Source organism: Perissodus microlepis, chromosome 19 (genome assembly GCF_051167445.1).
Source record: "Perissodus microlepis isolate ML-2025 ecotype Zambia chromosome 19, ASM5116744v1, whole genome shotgun sequence".
Classification (NCBI taxonomy): domain Eukaryota; kingdom Metazoa; phylum Chordata; class Actinopteri; order Cichliformes; family Cichlidae; genus Perissodus; species Perissodus microlepis.
In genome coordinates this window covers 32501-51609 of record NC_140479.1, presented here as the reverse complement: position 1 = coordinate 51609, position 19109 = coordinate 32501, and the positions used below count along the sequence as shown (strand labels likewise).

General features: G+C 40.4%; 2 protein-coding genes across 2 annotated transcripts; one reads left to right on the top strand and one right to left on the bottom strand.

The window, feature by feature from the left end:
• Positions 1 to 714: 714 nt before the first annotated feature.
• Positions 715 to 5160, top strand: LOC146365109 (uncharacterized; the record flags this gene model as incomplete). The annotated part of the gene is made up of 12 exons (XM_084915486.1): positions 715 to 840; positions 926 to 1001; positions 1083 to 1369; positions 1491 to 1568; positions 1656 to 1732; positions 1828 to 1893; positions 1979 to 2184; positions 2993 to 3330; positions 3407 to 3517; positions 3627 to 3755; positions 4567 to 4687; positions 4856 to 5160. Coding segments are annotated over 12 exons (1920 nt in total), but the record flags the coding sequence as incomplete, so codon positions are not given.
• Positions 5161 to 5237: 77 nt separating this feature from the next.
• Positions 5238 to 9452, bottom strand: LOC146365108 (uncharacterized). Its single transcript, XM_084915237.1, has 6 exons — positions 8080 to 9452; positions 7942 to 7987; positions 7423 to 7514; positions 6960 to 7070; positions 6562 to 6838; positions 5238 to 5691 (listed from the first exon to the last, which is right to left on the bottom strand). The coding sequence occupies exons 1-6, from the start codon at positions 8730 to 8732 to the stop codon at positions 5482 to 5484; spliced, it is 1389 nt and encodes a 462-aa protein (XP_084771363.1). The 5' UTR covers positions 8733 to 9452; the 3' UTR covers positions 5238 to 5481.
• Between the last annotated feature and the right edge of the window lie 9657 nt (positions 9453 to 19109).

The window sequence follows — 19109 nt, the reverse complement described above, 5'->3', positions numbered from 1 at the left end:
ACTTTAGAGCATGTGAAAACAGCACTGGTGATTCACTGGTCATCACATAGAAAATGAAAGGCCATTAAAAACAAGAATTAATTAAGATAATTAATTATTTAAAATGAAAACTAAAGCATGTTGTATGTAACATATTATAGAATAACTAATTATTTAGAGAAAAAAAACGTGATTAACCCCTCACACGACGCTCAAACATAGACATTTCTCAAACCATGGTATCGGGGGAGTTTTAACGAGTACTTTAGAAAATCTGGTATCGAGGCCGATACCGGTATCGGTGCATCCCTATGTTTAACATATTTCATAATTTCTGTTATGTTTTACCTATTAATTTTTTTTATATATGTGTTTTTTAGAATGTGAACTACAATTCTACAGTGGAAGCCGCTGCACAGAATCTTATTACTGTGCTCACTCAGAATCTTTCTCAGGGACAGCACCAGGCAGCACAGGGAGTAAGGCAGGAACAGGGACCTCCCTCTGTAGATCAAGAGATGGCAAGGTTTTAAATTAAATATGAAAATAAATTATTTAAAAAGTTTTTAACCTTTTTGGTGTGTTATAACTGTGCTGTCATTTTCATGTATTTTTCTAATTCCGTTCAGATCTTTCCCTGGTTTCTTTGGAAAAAAAAGTTTTCTTGGAAAACGAAAGATGCATAATCCAAGGATCCCTGTGACACCACCTTTTGAAGCATGGAAGCCTTTCAGTTTTTATGTATACTTGCTGAACTGTAATGCAGAAACAACACCTACCTCCTCTGAGGAATTTCAGCTTGCACAGGCAGGACTGGGTAAAAGACATCTCACAATGTCCAGGGACATGAACCATGAAGAGGTTAAAGGAATATATATATATACTTATATGTCTCTGTAAAGATCATCAAGTCTGCAGGCATCACAATATTGATCTTCTTCAGCAGTTATTTGGACTTCTTCAAAGTGAATATCCTAAAATGCAGGGTCTGACTGGAGGATGGTTGCTCTACAAGGCTACAGGTTGGGGTAACAAATGTTTATTACATGATAGTCCCATAATTTGCACCTATGTGAACTAGATCTGGGCTCTATTTTTTTCAGGCGGTCAGGGTAAAAGGAAACTGACACTGGTCCCTCCTGATTCTGAAGGTTACACAGGGACCCTAATACGCAGTATGACAGGAAATGGGAAAAACTTGCTGTATATAGTACCTTTACAGCAAGAATTTGACCTTACTCCGTTACCTCCTGATGCAGTTGAATTTAAAAATATGCCCAAAGCACAATGCCAAACATGCAAAGTAAGTCTGCCATTGCATATTTTGGCTCTTCATGTGCAGGAGTGCACAGAGTCTGGGTCTTCAGCTGAGGACACAGAGGTACATACATCTTAGAACAATATATGCATTTATTTTAATGAAATTGCATTGCATTGAAATGGCAATAAAAAAATTGTCCCACTTTTTTTTATCTTAATCAGCAATGTTATATGTCTATTAATTATGATAGGCATGTCAAACCGAGGTCCAAATAGTGTCCCTGCAGCCTTCTGAAGAGCACACCGACACAGAGGAATTGGATGAAGAAGTAATATCTTAATAGAAATGAGTATAGACCATTAACATAACTACAATGGAACTCTATTCAATATTTTAACTCTCATTTCTGTTTTAGAAACTTCAGTGTCCTATCTGTAACTTGAAATTTGCACCTTATTTCCTTGAAATCCATGCAAGCACATGTGGAGAAAGGTAGTTGAAAAAGCAGGGCTTTTAAAATTACATATAGGATATAACATCTTGAGAATTTCCCATTGACACACCAACTTTTTCTTTATTTTTATTAGAAGCAAAAATGTAATAGACGTGGATGAAATTGAGGAGAACATAGTAGAAGAGGACCATATGAAAAGGTAAAAAACATCACACACACAGATGACTATTAATACTCTGAACTGAATAAAGAGTGTTTATTCTTTCATTTATGGATTTTTTTAGTGTCGACGATGTGTTGGATGCGATTTGTCAAAGAGTTGATGTGGAGAAGCAGTTCAGCATCCTTATTTCAAGAACAAACATTCTGGAGAGAGGCCTTCTGCAGTGGCAACGTCAAAAAAAAAATTCACCCACTGCCATGTTGAAGGTGTCCTTCTTTGGGGAAGCAGGAATCGACACTGGTGCCCTTCGAAAAGAATTTCTCACAGGTGAACTTAAAGAGATCAATTACTCGTATTATCGTATTATTTATGTTGAAGAAATGACCAATCCCTAAATTTTATACTTCTGTAATATATATTTTATCTTCTAAGTGAACTCTGCTCCAGTTGTGTTGTAAATATGACTATATTTCTCCTTTACTAAACTATACATCAATCATGTTTATAATTTGGGATGGACTGATATGAAAGTTCTTGGCCGAAACCAAAAATGAGAAAACCAAGGTCGAAAACCAAAACACCGGTAACACAGGGAAAATAGTCTTTTTTTTTAACCATAGCATGGCTGTGATGTGACTATGTTGTGTTATGAGCTTACTGGTTTGGTGTTGATAAAAGGTGTCAATATTATTGTCTCAAGTACACCTTTCTGTATACTATGATTTCTTTTTTGAATCATCCATCCATCCATCCATCCATTTTCTTGGCCGCTTATCCCTTGTGGGGTCGCGGGGAGTGCTGGTGCCTATCTCCAGCGGTCACAGGGCGAGAGGCGGGGTACAACCTGGATGGGTCGCCAGTCCATCGCAGGGCATCTTTTTTGAATCAATATTTTCATTTTGAATGGAATTTTTACATATCTGGAACAGATGTATGATGTTCCTTCAGTACATCTGTCATGTTAAGCCTTCAAAATCAGTGAGACACATTATGATATATATATATATATATATATATATATATATCAGTATTGCCTCAAATGAAAAAAATACTGTGATATGAAAAAAATCTTATTTCACCCAGCTCTAAATGAATGTTTTACATCGGATAATTCATAACTTTCTTCTCTCAATAGAAATGGTCGCCGGAATCGAGACTCGTTTCTTTGAAGGACCACCACACCAAAAAAGTCCACGCTATTCCCTTACTGACTTTGACAGTGGACTCTTCAGGCATGTTTATTTTAAAGAAAGGGAAAACTGTCATGTTTTATACTATAAGCAATACACTCATGCTGTTTGTATAAGTAGGACTGTTGGTGAGATTCTGGCCGTCAGTTTGGCACAAGGAGGTCCTGCCCCTACATTTTTCAGCCAGTGGGCTTACAGTTACCTCTGCAATGGGCAGATCAACCCAACACAGCTGGATAAAAATACAGTGGCAGATTCACAGTTGCGGTTACTGATTGACCAGGTGCTGTATAACTAGTAAAAATATTGCCTTAGTACACATTGCAGCTATATAATTTCATCTGTTAAATTACTTGTAGGTGGAATCTTCAACTGAGCAGTCACTTCAGGGCCTTACTGATGAGATTTTAAACTGTGGATTCACTGGAGCCATCTCAGTTCAAAACAAGGAACCGATTGTCCGGTATGCTGTGACATGTTTTCGTTTTTCTATATGAATGTAAGAAAAATAGCATCTGAAGATGTTGTTTAATCTCTTTTTTGTACCCACAGAGCCATTACACTCCATGCTGTGCTTAGATTGCAGCCAATATTGGAACATTGTTGGAACAACTCAAGGAGGGTTTGCAGCTGTATGGCCTCCACCTGCTGATTAAGCAATACCCAGAAATCTGCCAGCCTCTCTTCGTCCTTGGGGGAGATGTGAAAGTGAGTACAAACGTATTTTCAGTTTTACATGTATGTATTACATACATTTACACATTTTGTTACATTACAGACACAAATATGAATCTATTTTATTTGAACTCTAAATGAAACACCTACACAAAGTGGTGTACATTAGAGAAGTGGAACAAAAATCATACATGATGCCAAATATTTATTACAAATAAATAACTGAAAAGTGTGGTGTGTGTAATTATTCAGCCCCCTTTGGTCTCAGTGTAGTCAGTTGCCCATAGACATTTCCTGATGATTGCTAAACATACAGTAAAGCCAGGGCAACAATAGAAAAACAAAACATTTCCATGTGTTAGAACGGCCCAGTCAATGTCCAGATCTAAATCCAATCCAGAATCTGTGGCAAGATCTGAAAACTGCTGTTCACAAACGCTGTCTATCTAATCTGACTGAGCTGGAGCAGTTTGGCAAAGAAGAATGAGCAAGAATGTCAGTCTGTAGATGTGCAAAGCTGGTAGAAAAATACCCTAAAAGACTGGGAGCTGTAATTGCAGCAAAAGGTGTTTCTAAAAAGTATTGACTGAGGGGGCTGAATAATTACACACACCACACTTTTCAGTTATTTATTTGTAAAAAAATGTTTGGAATCATGGATGAATTTTGTTACAATTCTCAATTGTTTACCACTTTTTATTGGTCTTTTATGTTGAATTCCAATAAAATATATTCATGTTTGTGGCTATAATGTGACAAACTGTGGAAATGTTCTAGGGCCCGAATACTGCAGCCCTGAAGTAATCAAGCCGTTGGGTTGCTTTGCTTTCTAATATCATCATAGGTCAGTGCCGAGTTTGTCATGGCGTCCATTCACCCTCAGCTGAGTGAGAAGGGAACCTCCAAGCATCAGGTTGAGCTGGACCTGGTTAACTTCATTCAGGACTTGCTTTATGAGTCAGAAGGTAAATGGTTATTTTTGTCTAGTTTATAGTTGTCACATTCCAAAATTATATTCTAAGGATTTTGTGACAAAAGTTACACTTGTATCGAATTCAAATATTTAGATATTTTTTTTGTCCAAAAGGCCAGGGTTCTTCAAAACGTCTTAAAATTCACTCTTATCGTAACAGAAGGTCAAGAACATGTAGCTGACGAAGATGGCCCAAGATCTATCACACCTGCCAGGTTTCTGCAATGGATCACCGGTCAAGGCCATGTTCCTCTCCTCCCCTCAGAAAAGAAGGACTTTGCTGTGGTGGTAAAATTTAATCACAATTGTGAAGCTGACTTTGGAAATCACAGCATCTGCTATCCTGTTGTGTCATCCTGTGCTAAGACCATTGTCCTGCCTGTGAAACATATGAAGTCCTATAGTCAATTCAGAATGGTTCTGCTGGAGGCTTTTCATCTTGGCCAGGAATTTAACAATGTGTAAAGCATAGCATTGTCTATCAATAGTTTTGAGGTGTAACTCAAAATGCTGCTCCTTCCATTTAATGTTCAGGAAGCACATTTCAAAGTTGGAGATTGACAGCCAGAGTTCTTTAATGAGTGGCATGAAGCACACAAAAACATACAGGTTTACTGTTGAAAAATGTGCCAGAGACAAAAAAAAAATAGTTTGTAATGTGATGTTTGAGTGTTCACATAAAAATTTCCTGGCAGGTTCATTTTACATGTATATCACATCAAATAAAAGTCTGAGCTATTCATGAACCTTCTCTGGGTTGAAAATTCAAAATAAAAATGTTGCCGCCTAGGAACGGTGAGTTAGTACAAAGTTAAGTACATCCAAATAAATGTCTCGGCCATGTGACTGAGAGGGCCTTGTTACATTGACAGTGTCTCTTAGTCTTGCCATGTCCTCCTCAGATAGAGGACATTCAACAGATGGAAGAATTACTCCAGGATTGCTCCCATCCAGCTCACCAATAGAGTTGACATCCAAGTACGCATCCTCGATTTCCTGTGATGATTTTAAAAAAAAAGATATTTCAAATGACAATTCAAAAACAGTGTTGGGAAATTCAAGACAAACAGTCAGCTCCATAAATATTGGAACATGGGAATTCTACTTTTGGCTCTATATGCCACGCAATGGATTTGAAATTAAACTAACACGATTGGCTATAACTGCAGAGGTATTTGAACTGTTTTCATATGTGCCTTCCACTTAAGGGACCAAAAGTAATGGAACAATTGGCTTCTCTGATGTTCCATGGCCAGGGATGTGATATTCTTGTATTTAGTGAAGCAACTCCTGACAAAAACAGCAGGATAAATTTTGAAGTGTTTTGGGCAATATATCTGCTCATATTCAGCCAAATGCTTCGAAACTCATGAGGCAGCACTTGATGGTCCAGATGGACAATCACTTAAAGCATTCTGCAGAAAAAAAACAAATAGTTAAAAGAAGTGGAATGTTATGCAGTGGCCACGTCAATCACTTGACCTGAATCTGACGGAGCAGTGTTTCATTGCTGAAGACAAAATTGAAGGGCAAATGCCTCAATAATAGCTGGAAGTGAAGACAGTTGCAGTAGAGGCCTGACAGAGCATCAGCAGGTATGAAGCCCAACATCTGCTGAAGTCTCTGCGATCCAGTTTCAGTTATGATTAATGTTCTGTCTCATTACTTTTGGTAACTTAACAAGTGGGGGGTACACATGCAGACTGTTGTAACTCCTACAACTTTTAACTGATTTGGATGCAAATACCCTCAACTTAAAGCTGATAGTCTGCAGTGACAGCACACCGTGTTTTTTTCAACATCTCCAAGTGCACTTTTTGAAACTTGATTAAAGAGGGATTGTATAATTTAGATTTGTTTTAGTACCTCCACTGTGTCTGGAGTATCAACTGGATTCTGGTGGAGTCCCAGTGTCCACAGTTGTTGTGGGGACAGATTCCTCTCTGTCCTTAGAGGGTGGTTATCCCAACCCTGTCTAAAGACATCCAGATCCCTCTGCAGACGTGGAAGAAATGTATGTTGGACACAAAACATGTGGACACCATCAGTTGGATCCAGAAGGCCTTCATCCTCGAGGTTGTGAAGGGTTTCATAGTGCACGCTTGAAACAGCCATCCACACATCTCGCCACAAGCGCTCTATTCTGTTCAACATCAAAATATGGCAACGTTTTCAGAATTTTACCCAGAAATTCACTGAATTGAAAAATATATAAGAACATTTTTCTTATTTCCATGGGACATTTATACAAATACTACACATACCTTTGGTTGTGAACACTCTTGCCTGACAGAAAGCTTCCTCTTCCACAGCCCCGGATGGTGAACATGCATCTTGCTATTCCAACATTTTCCACCCCTTGATCCCCTCGAACTCTGAAACAAAATTAAACATCGACAGTACAATTTGTTTTAAATCTAAAAAAAACATGTCACTCTTAAAATTTATTGCAGCCTTTGTGTTTTTAATATAATTTTACTTTAGACTGGTTATTAGAAGTTTATTGTTTTGGTCATTCAACAGTGTGCAGCTCTGTATAAGCACACCTTTCAAGAATTCTAAATGTTTGAACCATTTAAACAAGTGTATGGGGATTTATAAACAACTGATCATATAGGCTACAGTTTACATATTGCATGTCAAAATAATTACACTGCTAATCAGGGGGGGAATCATATTTACACATTTGCACAATCATTGTGAAAATTAATTTTGTGTAGATTTTACCTCAATGGAAAGCCATACTTTTGTACAGCCTCCAAGAAGAAAGCAAGTGCAGTTGATGCTCTGTTGTTGGCAGCAGCACCCAGGTACATGATCTAGAGATGTAAATATCATTAAGTGGAAACTTGGTCAAGTCAAGTTACTATAATTAAAGATAGAAACATGTTTATCAGGTATTGTAGCTTGGTACATTTATTTTATATTTATAAGTACAAGAAAAAAAGCAGGCTACATAATTCCCAAGGTAGCAAGCTGCCATGAGATGTAGCAGTACTTGTAATCAACTATTCACCCAAATGCAAAGGGTAAAAAAAAAAAATCCTTTTAGCAACTTGAAGAATTAGTTTACCAAGCATTTATAGTCACCAAATACTGACAAACATAAACAGATTAGGAACATTTTGTTTTACAGAAGGATCTCTATATTACAGTATATGGTAAGTTTTATGGTAGACCAAAACACAAGTATTTCACTTTTCAATTAACATCTCATTCAGCTCAATTTTGAAAGTGAAAAATCACCTTTCTTGAGTACCCATCTATCCCTCCGAATATCACCAGGCCAAATCTGTAAAAAGAACAACAAAAAACAACAACTAGGGCATTAACAGGTATAAAACATAATTCAGTATTTAGCAGTATTGTCAGACTTCATCCTACCTTATTAGTTTATGGTTTGTGTCTATATGCATCAAGTAAAGAGGACCTTGCAGTGAATATGTCCTTCGGACCACAAATCCCAGCCTTGTCATTCTTGAGAAAATACCAGCAGAGTCCACACGGTGCATCGACGAGTACACTCTCTTCCACTGTACATGGTGGCCCATGGCTTGAAGCATCCCTTTCATCATCCTGTATCCAACATGAGGTGTTCTTGTCTTTATAGATCTTACTAAATTGTCCAGCTCTTCATCACTTGTTGTACTGTAGCACTGCTTTATGGAAATGCCATATTCATGCAAACGACGTTTCACTGTACTCACAGATATTCCAAGAAGTTTTGCAATTTGGGTGATTGATAAGAACATTTCTGTCAGTATCTGGAGCTGTACAGGCGATACATTGTAATTTGGACGTCCCAGCTTTCCTTCTGACACTGACATCTGAGAGGGGGTTTGTTCATTGACGTCCTCCATACTGAGCACAGTTGACAGCTCTATCAGAGCATTTATAATACTTTGAGGGATCTCAACCTGATCGGACAAAGATCTTAAAAGGACCATCTCATGGTCGATAACAAACTGCAAATAGTCCACATCGAGGGGTTGTCTGTGCATGACCTGGGAAACTTTATGCAGTAGTCGCTGAAGCATCTCTCTTTTTAGCTGCTCCTAAATTAAATACAAAGAATTTTACGTTACTTCACTAACTTTGTTGTTCTCCAAGCTTACAGATCAACTAGGACGTAAGTTTCAGCCGAAAATGATAGCGAGGCGTTTCTGTTGAGCTAGCATTTCAGCAAAAAACGTTATAAGATAAAAAAACAGAATAGCCGAAAAATTAACCGTAACAATAGCCACTTCTTAAATTCGTAGTATTCACAGACTGCAGTGTAATTGTTCCAAACTTAAACACTCACCTTATTGTTCGCGCCAGCAGTGTTGTTGGAAGACGACGCCATCGTTCACTGAGGGACAAGTTAACAGCAGCCCCCACCCGATACAATGCGCGCTACTTTGACCACTTCTCACGTAGTGGCTGGGAAAACGTCTCATAATTGATCAGTTACGGCGTAATTTGTACACATTACTGCTTGAAAGAGCTTTAGTAACTGAGTTTTAGCAGTTATGCATGACATGTTTTCTAAACATTATCAAATAATACAGTGCAGGAGGTGTTTGATAAATTATGTTCATTCCCAGGTTTCCTGAAGGCAACATGAAAAATGGACCATCTTGAGCCTGCAGCGGTCTGCTGTCACTCATGATTCCCCGCCCCTCTCTGTGTAGCCACGCCCACCAGGCCAAAACAGGGCCAAAAGTCTGTAACTGAAAAATAGAGATCTGAAAGTGAAAAAAAAAAATTGAAGCTAAGAGAAAAATCCGAACCTGAAGAATTTTTTTTTGTACATTAATTTAAAAGATCTGAATCTGAAAAAATGTAATCTGAGACTGAATAGATTTTTTAAAAATAATAATAATGAAAAAAAGATTACTGAAAATTTTTAAATAAAGTTTACTCAGAGAAATTATAGATAAAAGAACCATTGGGTTTTCAGTTAATACAAATATTCAAAACGTTTGATTTTATTTTAAATCCAACTCTTTCTTTTTCAAAGTTCACTCTAAAAATGTGACTTTTGCTTTCAGTTTACATATTTTCGATTTCAAATTTTTCTTTTAACTACACAAACATTATGGCCCTGATTTAACTCCATAAATTTGTACTTTTTGTGATTTCCTTGTTCATTTCGGTTTTTGTTGCTGTGTATTTTGAACTTTCAGACATAAATGCTAAATGAGGTTGACTCCTGCCCCCCATAGTCCCAGACTTTCTTTAAAACTTCTCTACAACAAACATCAGAGCAAAGCCAACATTGCATCTGTAGAGCTCTTTCTCAGCATGAAGCCATACTATTGTCACTTGGTGTTCGCTCGCTCTGCGGTAGAGTATCACTTCCTGTTCCTGCTCAAACACAGTGGTGTTTCTGAGTAGCTTATTTGCTTAGCAATTTAATTAACAACTTTTAAATACATTCTTCTTTCATAGTATAATCTTCACGTGCTTCATCCGAAGCACACTTTCTGTGTACTCACTACCTAATTTATAGCCAAAGTATTCACTCACTGTCTCTGTACTGTTTCGCTAGCTTAGCTTAGCTCGTAGCCGACTCGTTAGCACCATGGCTACTTCACCTGTCCCTCCTGCACTTTCTTGCTCATTGTGTCAGATGTTTAGTTACTCCTCGGCCTCCTTTAGCAGTAATGATATCTGTAACAAATGTAGCATATTTGCAGCTCTGGAGGCCAGGATTACTGAATTGGAGACTCGGCTTCGCACCCTTCATTCACCCGTAGCTAGCCAGGCCCCTGTAGCTGGTGCAGCCGAAGATAGCGTAGGCCCCGCTAGCTGTTCCCCGGCAGACCCCAAGCAGCTGGGGAAAGAGGGCGGCTGGGTCACGGTGAGGAGGAAGCATAGTCCTAAACAGAAGCCCCAGGTACACCACCAACCCGTTCATGTGTCTAACCGTTTTTCCCCACTCGGTGACACACCCGCCGGGGGTCAAACTCTGGTAATTGGTGATTCTGTTCTCAGACATGTGAAGCTAGAGACACCGGCAACCATAGTCAATTGTCTTCCAGGGGCCAGAGCAGGCGACATTGAAGGAAATTTAAAACTGCTGGCTAAGGGTAAACGTAAATTCAGTAAAATCATAATTCACGTCGGCAGTAATGACACCCGGTTACGCCAATCGGAGGTCACTAAAATCAATATTGAATCGATGTGCAACTTTGCTAAAACAATGTCGGACTCTGTAGTTTTCTCTGGTCCCCTCCCCAATCAGACCAGGAGTGACATGTTTAGCCGCATGTTCTCCTTAAATTACTGGCTGTCTGAGTGGTGTCCCAGAAACGATGTGGGCTTCATAGATAATTGGCAAACCTTCTGGAGGAAACCTGGTCTTGTTAGGAGAGACGGCATCCATCCCACTTTGGATGGAGCAGCTCTCATTTCTAGAAATATGGACAAATTTATTAAACCCCCCAAAATATGACTATCCAGAGTTGGGACCAGGAAGCAGAGTTGCAGTCTTACACGCCTCTCTGCAGCTTCTCTCCTCCTGCTACCCCCCCAAAAACCCATCTCCATAGAGACTGTGTCAGCTTCCAAAAAGACTAAAAACAAACTAAAAACCAGCAACAAACAACTTAAACATAAACAATTACAAAGAAAGAACAGTACAGTATCCACATCTGAACCAAAGAGTAAAACAGTGAAATGTGGATTATTAAATATTAGGTCTCTCTCCTCCAAGTCTCTGTTAGTACATGACTTAATAATTGATCAACAAATTGATTTACTCTGCCTTACAGAAACCTGGTTGCAGCAGGATGATTATGTTAGTTTAAATGAATCAACACCCCCGAGTCATTCTAACTACCAGAAACCTCGAAGCACAGGCCGAGGGGGCGGTGTGGCAGCAATTTTTCACACCAGCCTATTAATTAATGAAAGACCAAGACAGACTTTTAATTCATTTGAAAGCCTGATGCTTAACATTGTCCACCCCAGCTGTGAAACTCAGAAACCAGTCTTACTTGTTATCATCTATCGTCCACCTGGGCCTTACACAGAGTTTCTGTCTGATTTCTCAGACTTTATATCTAATTTAGTTCTGAGCTCAAATAAAATAATTATTGTGGGTGATTTTAACATCCATGTAGATGCTAAAAATGACAGCCTCAACATGGCATTTAGTCTGTTATTAGACTCAATTGGCTTCTCTCAAAATGTAAAAGAACCCACCCACCACTTTAATCACACTCTAGATCTTGTTTTAACATATGGCATAGAAACTGAACATTTAACAGTGTTTCCTGAAAACCCTCTCCTGTCTGATCATTTCCTGATAACATTTACATTTACAATAATTGATTACACAGCAGTGGAGAGTAGATTTTATCAAAGTAGATGTCTTTCTGAAAGCGCTGTAACTAAGTTTAAGAATATAATCCACCCACTGTTATCATCTTCAATGCCCTGTACCAACACAGAGCAGAGCAGCTATCTGAACGCTACCCCAACAGAGGTCGATTATCTTGTTAATAATTTCACCTCCTCACTACGTACGACTCTGGATACTGTAGCTCCAGTGAAAACTAAGGTCTCTAATCAGAAGTACCTGACTCCGTGGTATAATTCTCAAACACGTACCCTAAAGCAGATGACTCGTAATCTGGAGAGGAAATGGCGTGTCACAAATTTAGAGGATCATCATTTAGCCTGGAGAAATAGTTTGCTGCTTTATAAGAAAGCCCTCCGCAAAGCCAGAACATCTTACTATTCATCACTGATTGAAGAAAATAAGAACAACCCCAGGTTTCTCTTCAGCACTGTAGCCAGGCTGACAAAGAGTCAGAGCTCTGTTGAGCCAACCATCCCTTTAACGTTAACTAGTAATGACTTCATGAACTTCTTCACAAATAAAATTTTTATCATTAGAGAAAAAATTACCAGTAATCATCCCACAGATGTAATATTATCTACAGCTACTCTTAGTACCATTGATGTTAAGTTAGACTCTTTTTCTCCAATTGATCTTTCTGAGTTAACTTCAATAATTACTTCCTCCAAACCATCAACGTGTCTTTTAGACCCCATTCCTACAAAACTGCTCAAAGAAGTCCTGCCATTGATTAATTCTTCGATCTTAAATATGATCAACCTATCTCTAATAATCGGCTATGTACCACAGGCCTTCAAGCTGGCTGTGGTTAAACCTTTACTCAAAAAGCCATCTCTAGACCCAGCAGTCTTAGCTAATTATAGGCCAATCTCCAACCTTCCTTTCATATCAAAAATCCTTGAAAGAGTAGTTGTCAAACAGCTAACAGATCATCTGCAGAGGAATGGTTTATTTGAAGAGTTTCAGTCAGGTTTCAGAGCTCATCACAGCACAGAAACAGCTTTAGTGAAGGTTACAAATGATCTTCTTATGGCCTCTGACAGTGGACTCATCTCTGTGCTTGTCCTGCTAGACCTCAGTGCAGCGTTCGATACTGTCGACCATAATATCCTATTAGAGCGATTAGAACATGCTGTAGGTATTACAGGTACTGCACTGCAGTGGTTTGTATCATATCTATCTAATAGACTCCAATTTGTGCATGTAAATGGAGAGTCCTCTTCACACACTGAGGTCAATTATGGAGTTCCACAGGGTTCAGTGCTAGGACCAATTCTGTTTACAATATACATGCTTCCCTTAGGCAGCATCATTAGAAGACATAGCATACATTTTCACTGCTATGCAGATGACACCCAGCTCTATCTGTCCATGAAGCCAGATAACACACACCAATTAGTTAAACTGCAGGAATGTCTTAAAGACATAAAGACCTGGATGGCCGCTAACTTTCTGCTTCTTAATTCAGATAAAACTGAGGTTATTGTACTCGGCCCTGAAAATCTTAGAAATATGGTATCTAACCAGATTCATACTCTGGATGGCATTACCTTGGCCTCCAGTAACGCTGTGAGGAACCTTGGAGTCATTTTTGACCAGGACATGTCCTTCAACGCACATATTAAACAAATATGTAAGACTGCTTTCTTCCATTTGCGCAACATCTCTAAAATTAGAAATATCCTGTCTCAGAGTGACGCTGAAAAACTAGTTCATGCATTTATTACTTCCAGGCTGGACTACTGTAATTCATTATTATTAGGATGTCCAAAAAACTCACTGAAAAGCCTTCAGCTAATCCAAAATGCTGCAGCAAGAGTACTGACAGGGACTAGAAGGAGAGAGCATATTTCTCCTGTTTTGGCTTCCCTTCATTGGCTTCCTGTTAAATCCAGAATTGAATTCAAAATCCTGCTCCTCACATACAAGGTCTTAAATAATCAGGCCCCATCTTATCTTAATGACCTTGTAGTACCATATCACCCTATTAGAGCACTTCGCTCTCGCTCTGCAGGCCTACTTGTTGTTCCTAGAGTATTTAAAAGTAGAATGGGAGGCAGAGCCTTCAGTTTTCAGGCCCCTCTTCTGTGGAACCAGCTTCCAGTTTGGATTCGGGAGACAGAAACTATCTCTACTTTTAAGATTAGGCTTAAAACTTTCCTTTTTGCTAAAGCATATAGTTAGGGCTGGACCAGGTGACCCTGAATCCTCCCTTAGTTATGCTGCAATAGACGTAGGCTGCCGGGGGATTCCCAAGATGCATTGAGTTTTTCCTTTCCAGTCACCTTTCTCACTCACTATGTATTAATAGACCTCTCTGCATTGAATCATATCTGTTATTAACCTCTGTCTCTCTTCCACAGCATGTCTTTATCCTGTCTTCCTTCTCTCACCCCAACCGGTCGCAGCAGATGGCCGCCCCTCCCTGAGCCTGGTTCTGCCGGAGGTTTCTTCCTGTTAAAAGGGAGTTTTTCCTTCCCACTGTCGCCAAAGTGCTTGCTCATAGGGGGTCATATGATTGTTGGGTTTTTCTCTGTATCTATGAAGCGCCTTGAGGCGACTTTTGTTGTGATTTGGCGCTATATAAATAAAATTGAATTGAATTGAATTGAATTGAATTGAATTATTGCTCACTGTTCATCACCTTTTGTCTTAACCTAGCTTCAACAACTTTCCCATATCTTCACTTATTAGTCCTTTATTTATCCAGGTAAAAATCTCATTTACATTAAAATCTCATTACCAAGAGAGACCTGGCATCAAGGCAGCAAAAGTCAAAAACACATGCATCACAATAACAATTTAAAAAAATACAACATTCTGTACAAACATGAAAAATATACAATAACAGATCAGGAAGGCTGGCTCTGTGGTCAGCATAAAGCTAGACACTGATGACAATGGCAGAGAAGAGGACACTACAAAAACGGCTAGACATTATGGACAATGTTGGGTATCCTCTGCATACAGGGAGTGCAGAATTATTAGGCAAATGAGTATTTTGTCCACATCATCCTCTTCATGCATGTTGTCTTACTCAAAGCTGTATAGGCTCGAAAGCCTACTACCAATTAAGCATATTAGGTGATGTGCATCGCTGTAATGAGAAGGGGTGTGGTCTAATGACATCAACACCCTATATCAGGTGTGCATAATTATTAGGCAATGTCCTTTCCTTTGGCAAAATGGGTCAAAAGAAGGACTTGACAGGCTCAGAAAAGTCAAAAATAGTGAGATATCTTGCAGAGGGATGCAGCAGTCTCAAAATTGCAAAGCTTCTGAAGCGTGATCATCGAACAATCAACCGTTTCATTCAAAATAGTCAACAGGGTCGCAAGAAGCGTGTGGAAAAACCAAGGCGCAAAATAACTGCCCATGAACTGAGAAAAGTCAAGCGTGCAGCTGCCAAGATGCCACTTGCCACCAGTTTGGCCATATTTCAGAGCTGCAACATCACTGGAGTGCCCAAAAGCACAAGGTGTGCAATACTCAGAGACATGGCCAAGGTAAGAAAGGCTGAAAGACGACCACCACTGAACAAGACACACAAGCTGAAACGTCAAGACTGGGCCAAGAAATATCTCAAGACTGATTTTTCTAAGGTTTTATGGACTGATGAAATGAGAGTGAGTCTTGATGGGCCAGATGGATGGGCCCGTGGCTGGATTGGTAAAGGGCAGAGAGCTCCAGTCCGACTCAGACGCCAGCAAGGTGGAGGTGGAGTACTGGTTTGGGCTGGTATCATCAAAGATGAGCTTGTGGGGCCTTTTCGGGTTGAGGATGGAGTCAAGCTCAACTCCCAGTCCTACTGCCAGTTTCTGGAAGACACCTTCTTCAAGCAGTGGTACAGGAAGAAGTCTGCATCCTTCAAGAAAAACATGATTTTCATGCAGGACAATGCTCCATCACACGCGTCCAAGTACTCCACAGCGTGGCTGGCAAGAAAGGGTATAAAAGAAGGAAAACTAATGACATGGCCACCTTGTTCACCTGATCTGAACCCCATTGAGAACCTGTGGTCCATCATCAAATGTGAGATTTACAAGGAGGGAAAACAGTACACCTCTCTGAACAGTGTCTGGGAGGCTGTGGTTGCTGCTGCACGCAATGTTGATGGTGAACAGATCAAAACACTGACAGAATCCATGGATGGCAGGCTTTTGAGTGTCCTTGCAAAGAAAGGTGGCTATATTGGTCGCTGATTTGTTTTTGTTTTGTTTTTGAATGTCAGAAATGTATATTTGTGAATGTGGAGATGTTATATTGGTTTCACTGGTAAAAATAAATAATTGAAATGGGTATATATTTGTTTTTTGTTAAGTTGCCTAATAATTATGCACAGTAATAGTCACCTGCACACACAGATATCCCCCTAAAATAGCTAAAACTAAAAACAAACTAAAAACTACTTCCAAAAACATTCAGCTTTGATATTAATGAGTTTTTTGGGTTCATTGAGAACATGGTTGTTGTTCAATAATAAAATTATTCCTCAAAAATACAACTTGCCTAATAATTCTGCACTCCCTGTATAGTCATAAACAACCAGAGGAGTCTCCTCAGCGAACGATTGCATCTCCCATAATCTTAGACCAACTGTCATGGTCCTGAGTCCGTGGACTCAGTAATTTTGTGTTTGGTGTATTTATTGTTGTTATCATCATTATTATTTGTGGGCTTTTTTGGGATGGTTTGTGTTTTGGGGTTTTGGATACTGGGTTTCTGAGTTTGTGCTCCCTCTGTTGGTCCCTGCTGTTAGTGTTCCCCTGTCTCGTCAGGTTAATCAGGTCCAGCTGTGTCTCCCACCTGTGTGTGATTTCCCAGTGTCCCTCTGTGTATTTAAAGTGTGTGTCTGCCTCTGTTCCTCATCGCGTCGTCTGTATTCATCCTCTGTGTTCATTCCCTGTGTTTCTCTGCATTACTCCGTCATCTCCGTGAATCCACTGCGTGTTCTCCCTGCTGTCCTCCCTTTGTGTTCAGGTTTGCTGTTCTATGGTTTAGTTTCTCACAGTTTAGTTTATCCTTAGTTCTGTTTTGCCATCCCCACTTCTGTTTTCATAATAAACTATGCTCACATCTCAGTAAGTGCTGCCTTCAAGTCCTCTTTTCCACACAACACACGGCTGCTGCCCCAGTCGTGACACCAACAGACTCCTTTGTCCCACTCTGCACTATGTGTAATTGTCCTCAGCTGTGCTCCTCGCGTGTTCCCACGTCCCTCATTGCCTTCTGTGTATTTATGTCATCCCTCATGCTGTTCCCTAGTGTGCCTCTCTGTGAAGTTTATATTTTCCCAGTCTAGTTTAGTATCTCTCCTTTGAGTTAATAAATGCAGAGCTAAAGTTCACACAGTCATAATGACAGTGCCACAATGAACATAGATATAAAGAGATATTGGCAGAGGATTCACCTGGCCAAGTAGTCAGAGGAGGCAGCTGGCTTGGAATACGAGGCAGGCCAAAGCAGAGGAAGCGGTTCCCAGCCCCACCCCTACTTGCTGTCACGGTTCTGGGTCAGTTTTGACCCAGTATTTTGAGTTCTTATGTTTTGGTTTATATTTGCATTATGAATTGTTTTTGATTTCTCTGGTGCTTTGATTATTATGATAAATCTATGTTTTAGTTATTCTGGTGAGGGATTAGTTCTTAGGGTTGTGTCTCATGTTTAGTGTAGGTTTAGTTCAGTGTCTAGTCTGTCTCTCTGTCTAGTCCGTGTCTTAGTAAAGTGTGTCCTGTTTCCTGTTTTACTTTGAAGGTTCATGTTCATGTGTGATGTCAGCGTGTTCAGTTTTACTTCTCCCCCGTCTTGTTAGCCCTTAATACTTCCAGCTGTGTTCCCCACCTGTGTGTTATCTCCCTGTGTTCTTCTGTGTGTATTTAAGTCGTGTCTTCTTTTGTTGTAGTCGCTGGTCCATCTGTGAATCTACTGCTGCTTTGTGGTTTTAGTTTTGTCCCAGTTTAGTTTAGCTTTTATTCGGTTTTGCCATTTTTCACTGTGTGCTTTATTTTCAATCATCTCAGCGAGTGCCTGCACTTGGATCCTCCTTTATTTTTCCTCACAGCTCTTCTCACTCGCCGTGACAGAACGGACCAGCCAGATTATGGATCCAGTGACATTTGCCCCTCCCAAGGAGCTTCGGGAGGTTATAATTGACTCTGCTTCCAGGTTAGTCAACCTATGGCTGGAGCATGAGGGAGAGGGATTTCTCGGCACTCTGGAAGGAAGGCTACAGCAGCTTAATTCCGGTCACCCCTGGCTATTGGACTCACTGCACCTGCTCGTACAAGATTTCATACTCCATGAACTTCATCTTCACCCCCTCACCACTACCGCTCGCCTGATCGCCTCAATGGAGGACGTGTTGTCCGAACTGCCGGATGTGGAATTACCCGGCCTGTCAGAGAAGGAAGCGACATTTGCGCCGCCGGTGCTAGCTTCTTCTCCTGCAGTTACCCTCCACCACATATCCAGCATGGCCCTTGCCCTCCAGCAGGCCCAGGGGACCCACATCCCCCCCTGCTATAGTCCCCCATTAGATTTCCTTTCCTGCAGTTACCCTGTACCACATATCTAGCATGGACCTTGACCTCCAGCAGGCCCCATGGACCCACAACTAAGCCCCCCCACCACTAACAAAGCAGAACACCCCTGGCAAAATCCTCATGCCCCTGGTACTCCAGAAAGAAAATTCAAATGTGCCCCTGGTACACTGCGTAGAAGCACTTTGCCACCCACCCACACACACACACACACACACACACACTGCTCGTGCCTATGGTACGACAACTTTTCTCCGTGCCCCTGGTACACTGCGCAGAAAAACCTTGCCACACACACACACACACACACACACACACACTCCTCGTGCCTATGGTACGACAACTTTTCTCCAACCCCTGGTACACTGCGTAGAAGCACTTTGCCACACACACACACACACACACACACACACTCCTCGTGCATATGGTACGACAGCTTTTCTCCATGCCGCTGGTACACTGCGCAGGAGCACTTTGCCACACACACACACACTCCTCGTGCCTATGATACGACAACTTTTCTT

Excerpts from the sequence above, each read along its gene's own strand:
- LOC146365108 (XM_084915237.1), bottom strand. The coding sequence starts at position 8,732 with ATGCTTCAGCGACTACTGCATAAAGTTTCCCAGGTCATGCACAGACAA. Across the intron at positions 7,515-7,941 it reads TAGATGGGTACTCAAGAAAG|ATCATGTACCTGGGTGCTGC; the intron begins GTGATTTTTCAC and ends TTACATCTCTAG. Across the intron at positions 6,839-6,959 it reads AAGAGTGTTCACAACCAAAG|AATAGAGCGCTTGTGGCGAG; the intron begins GTATGTGTAGTA and ends GATGTTGAACAG.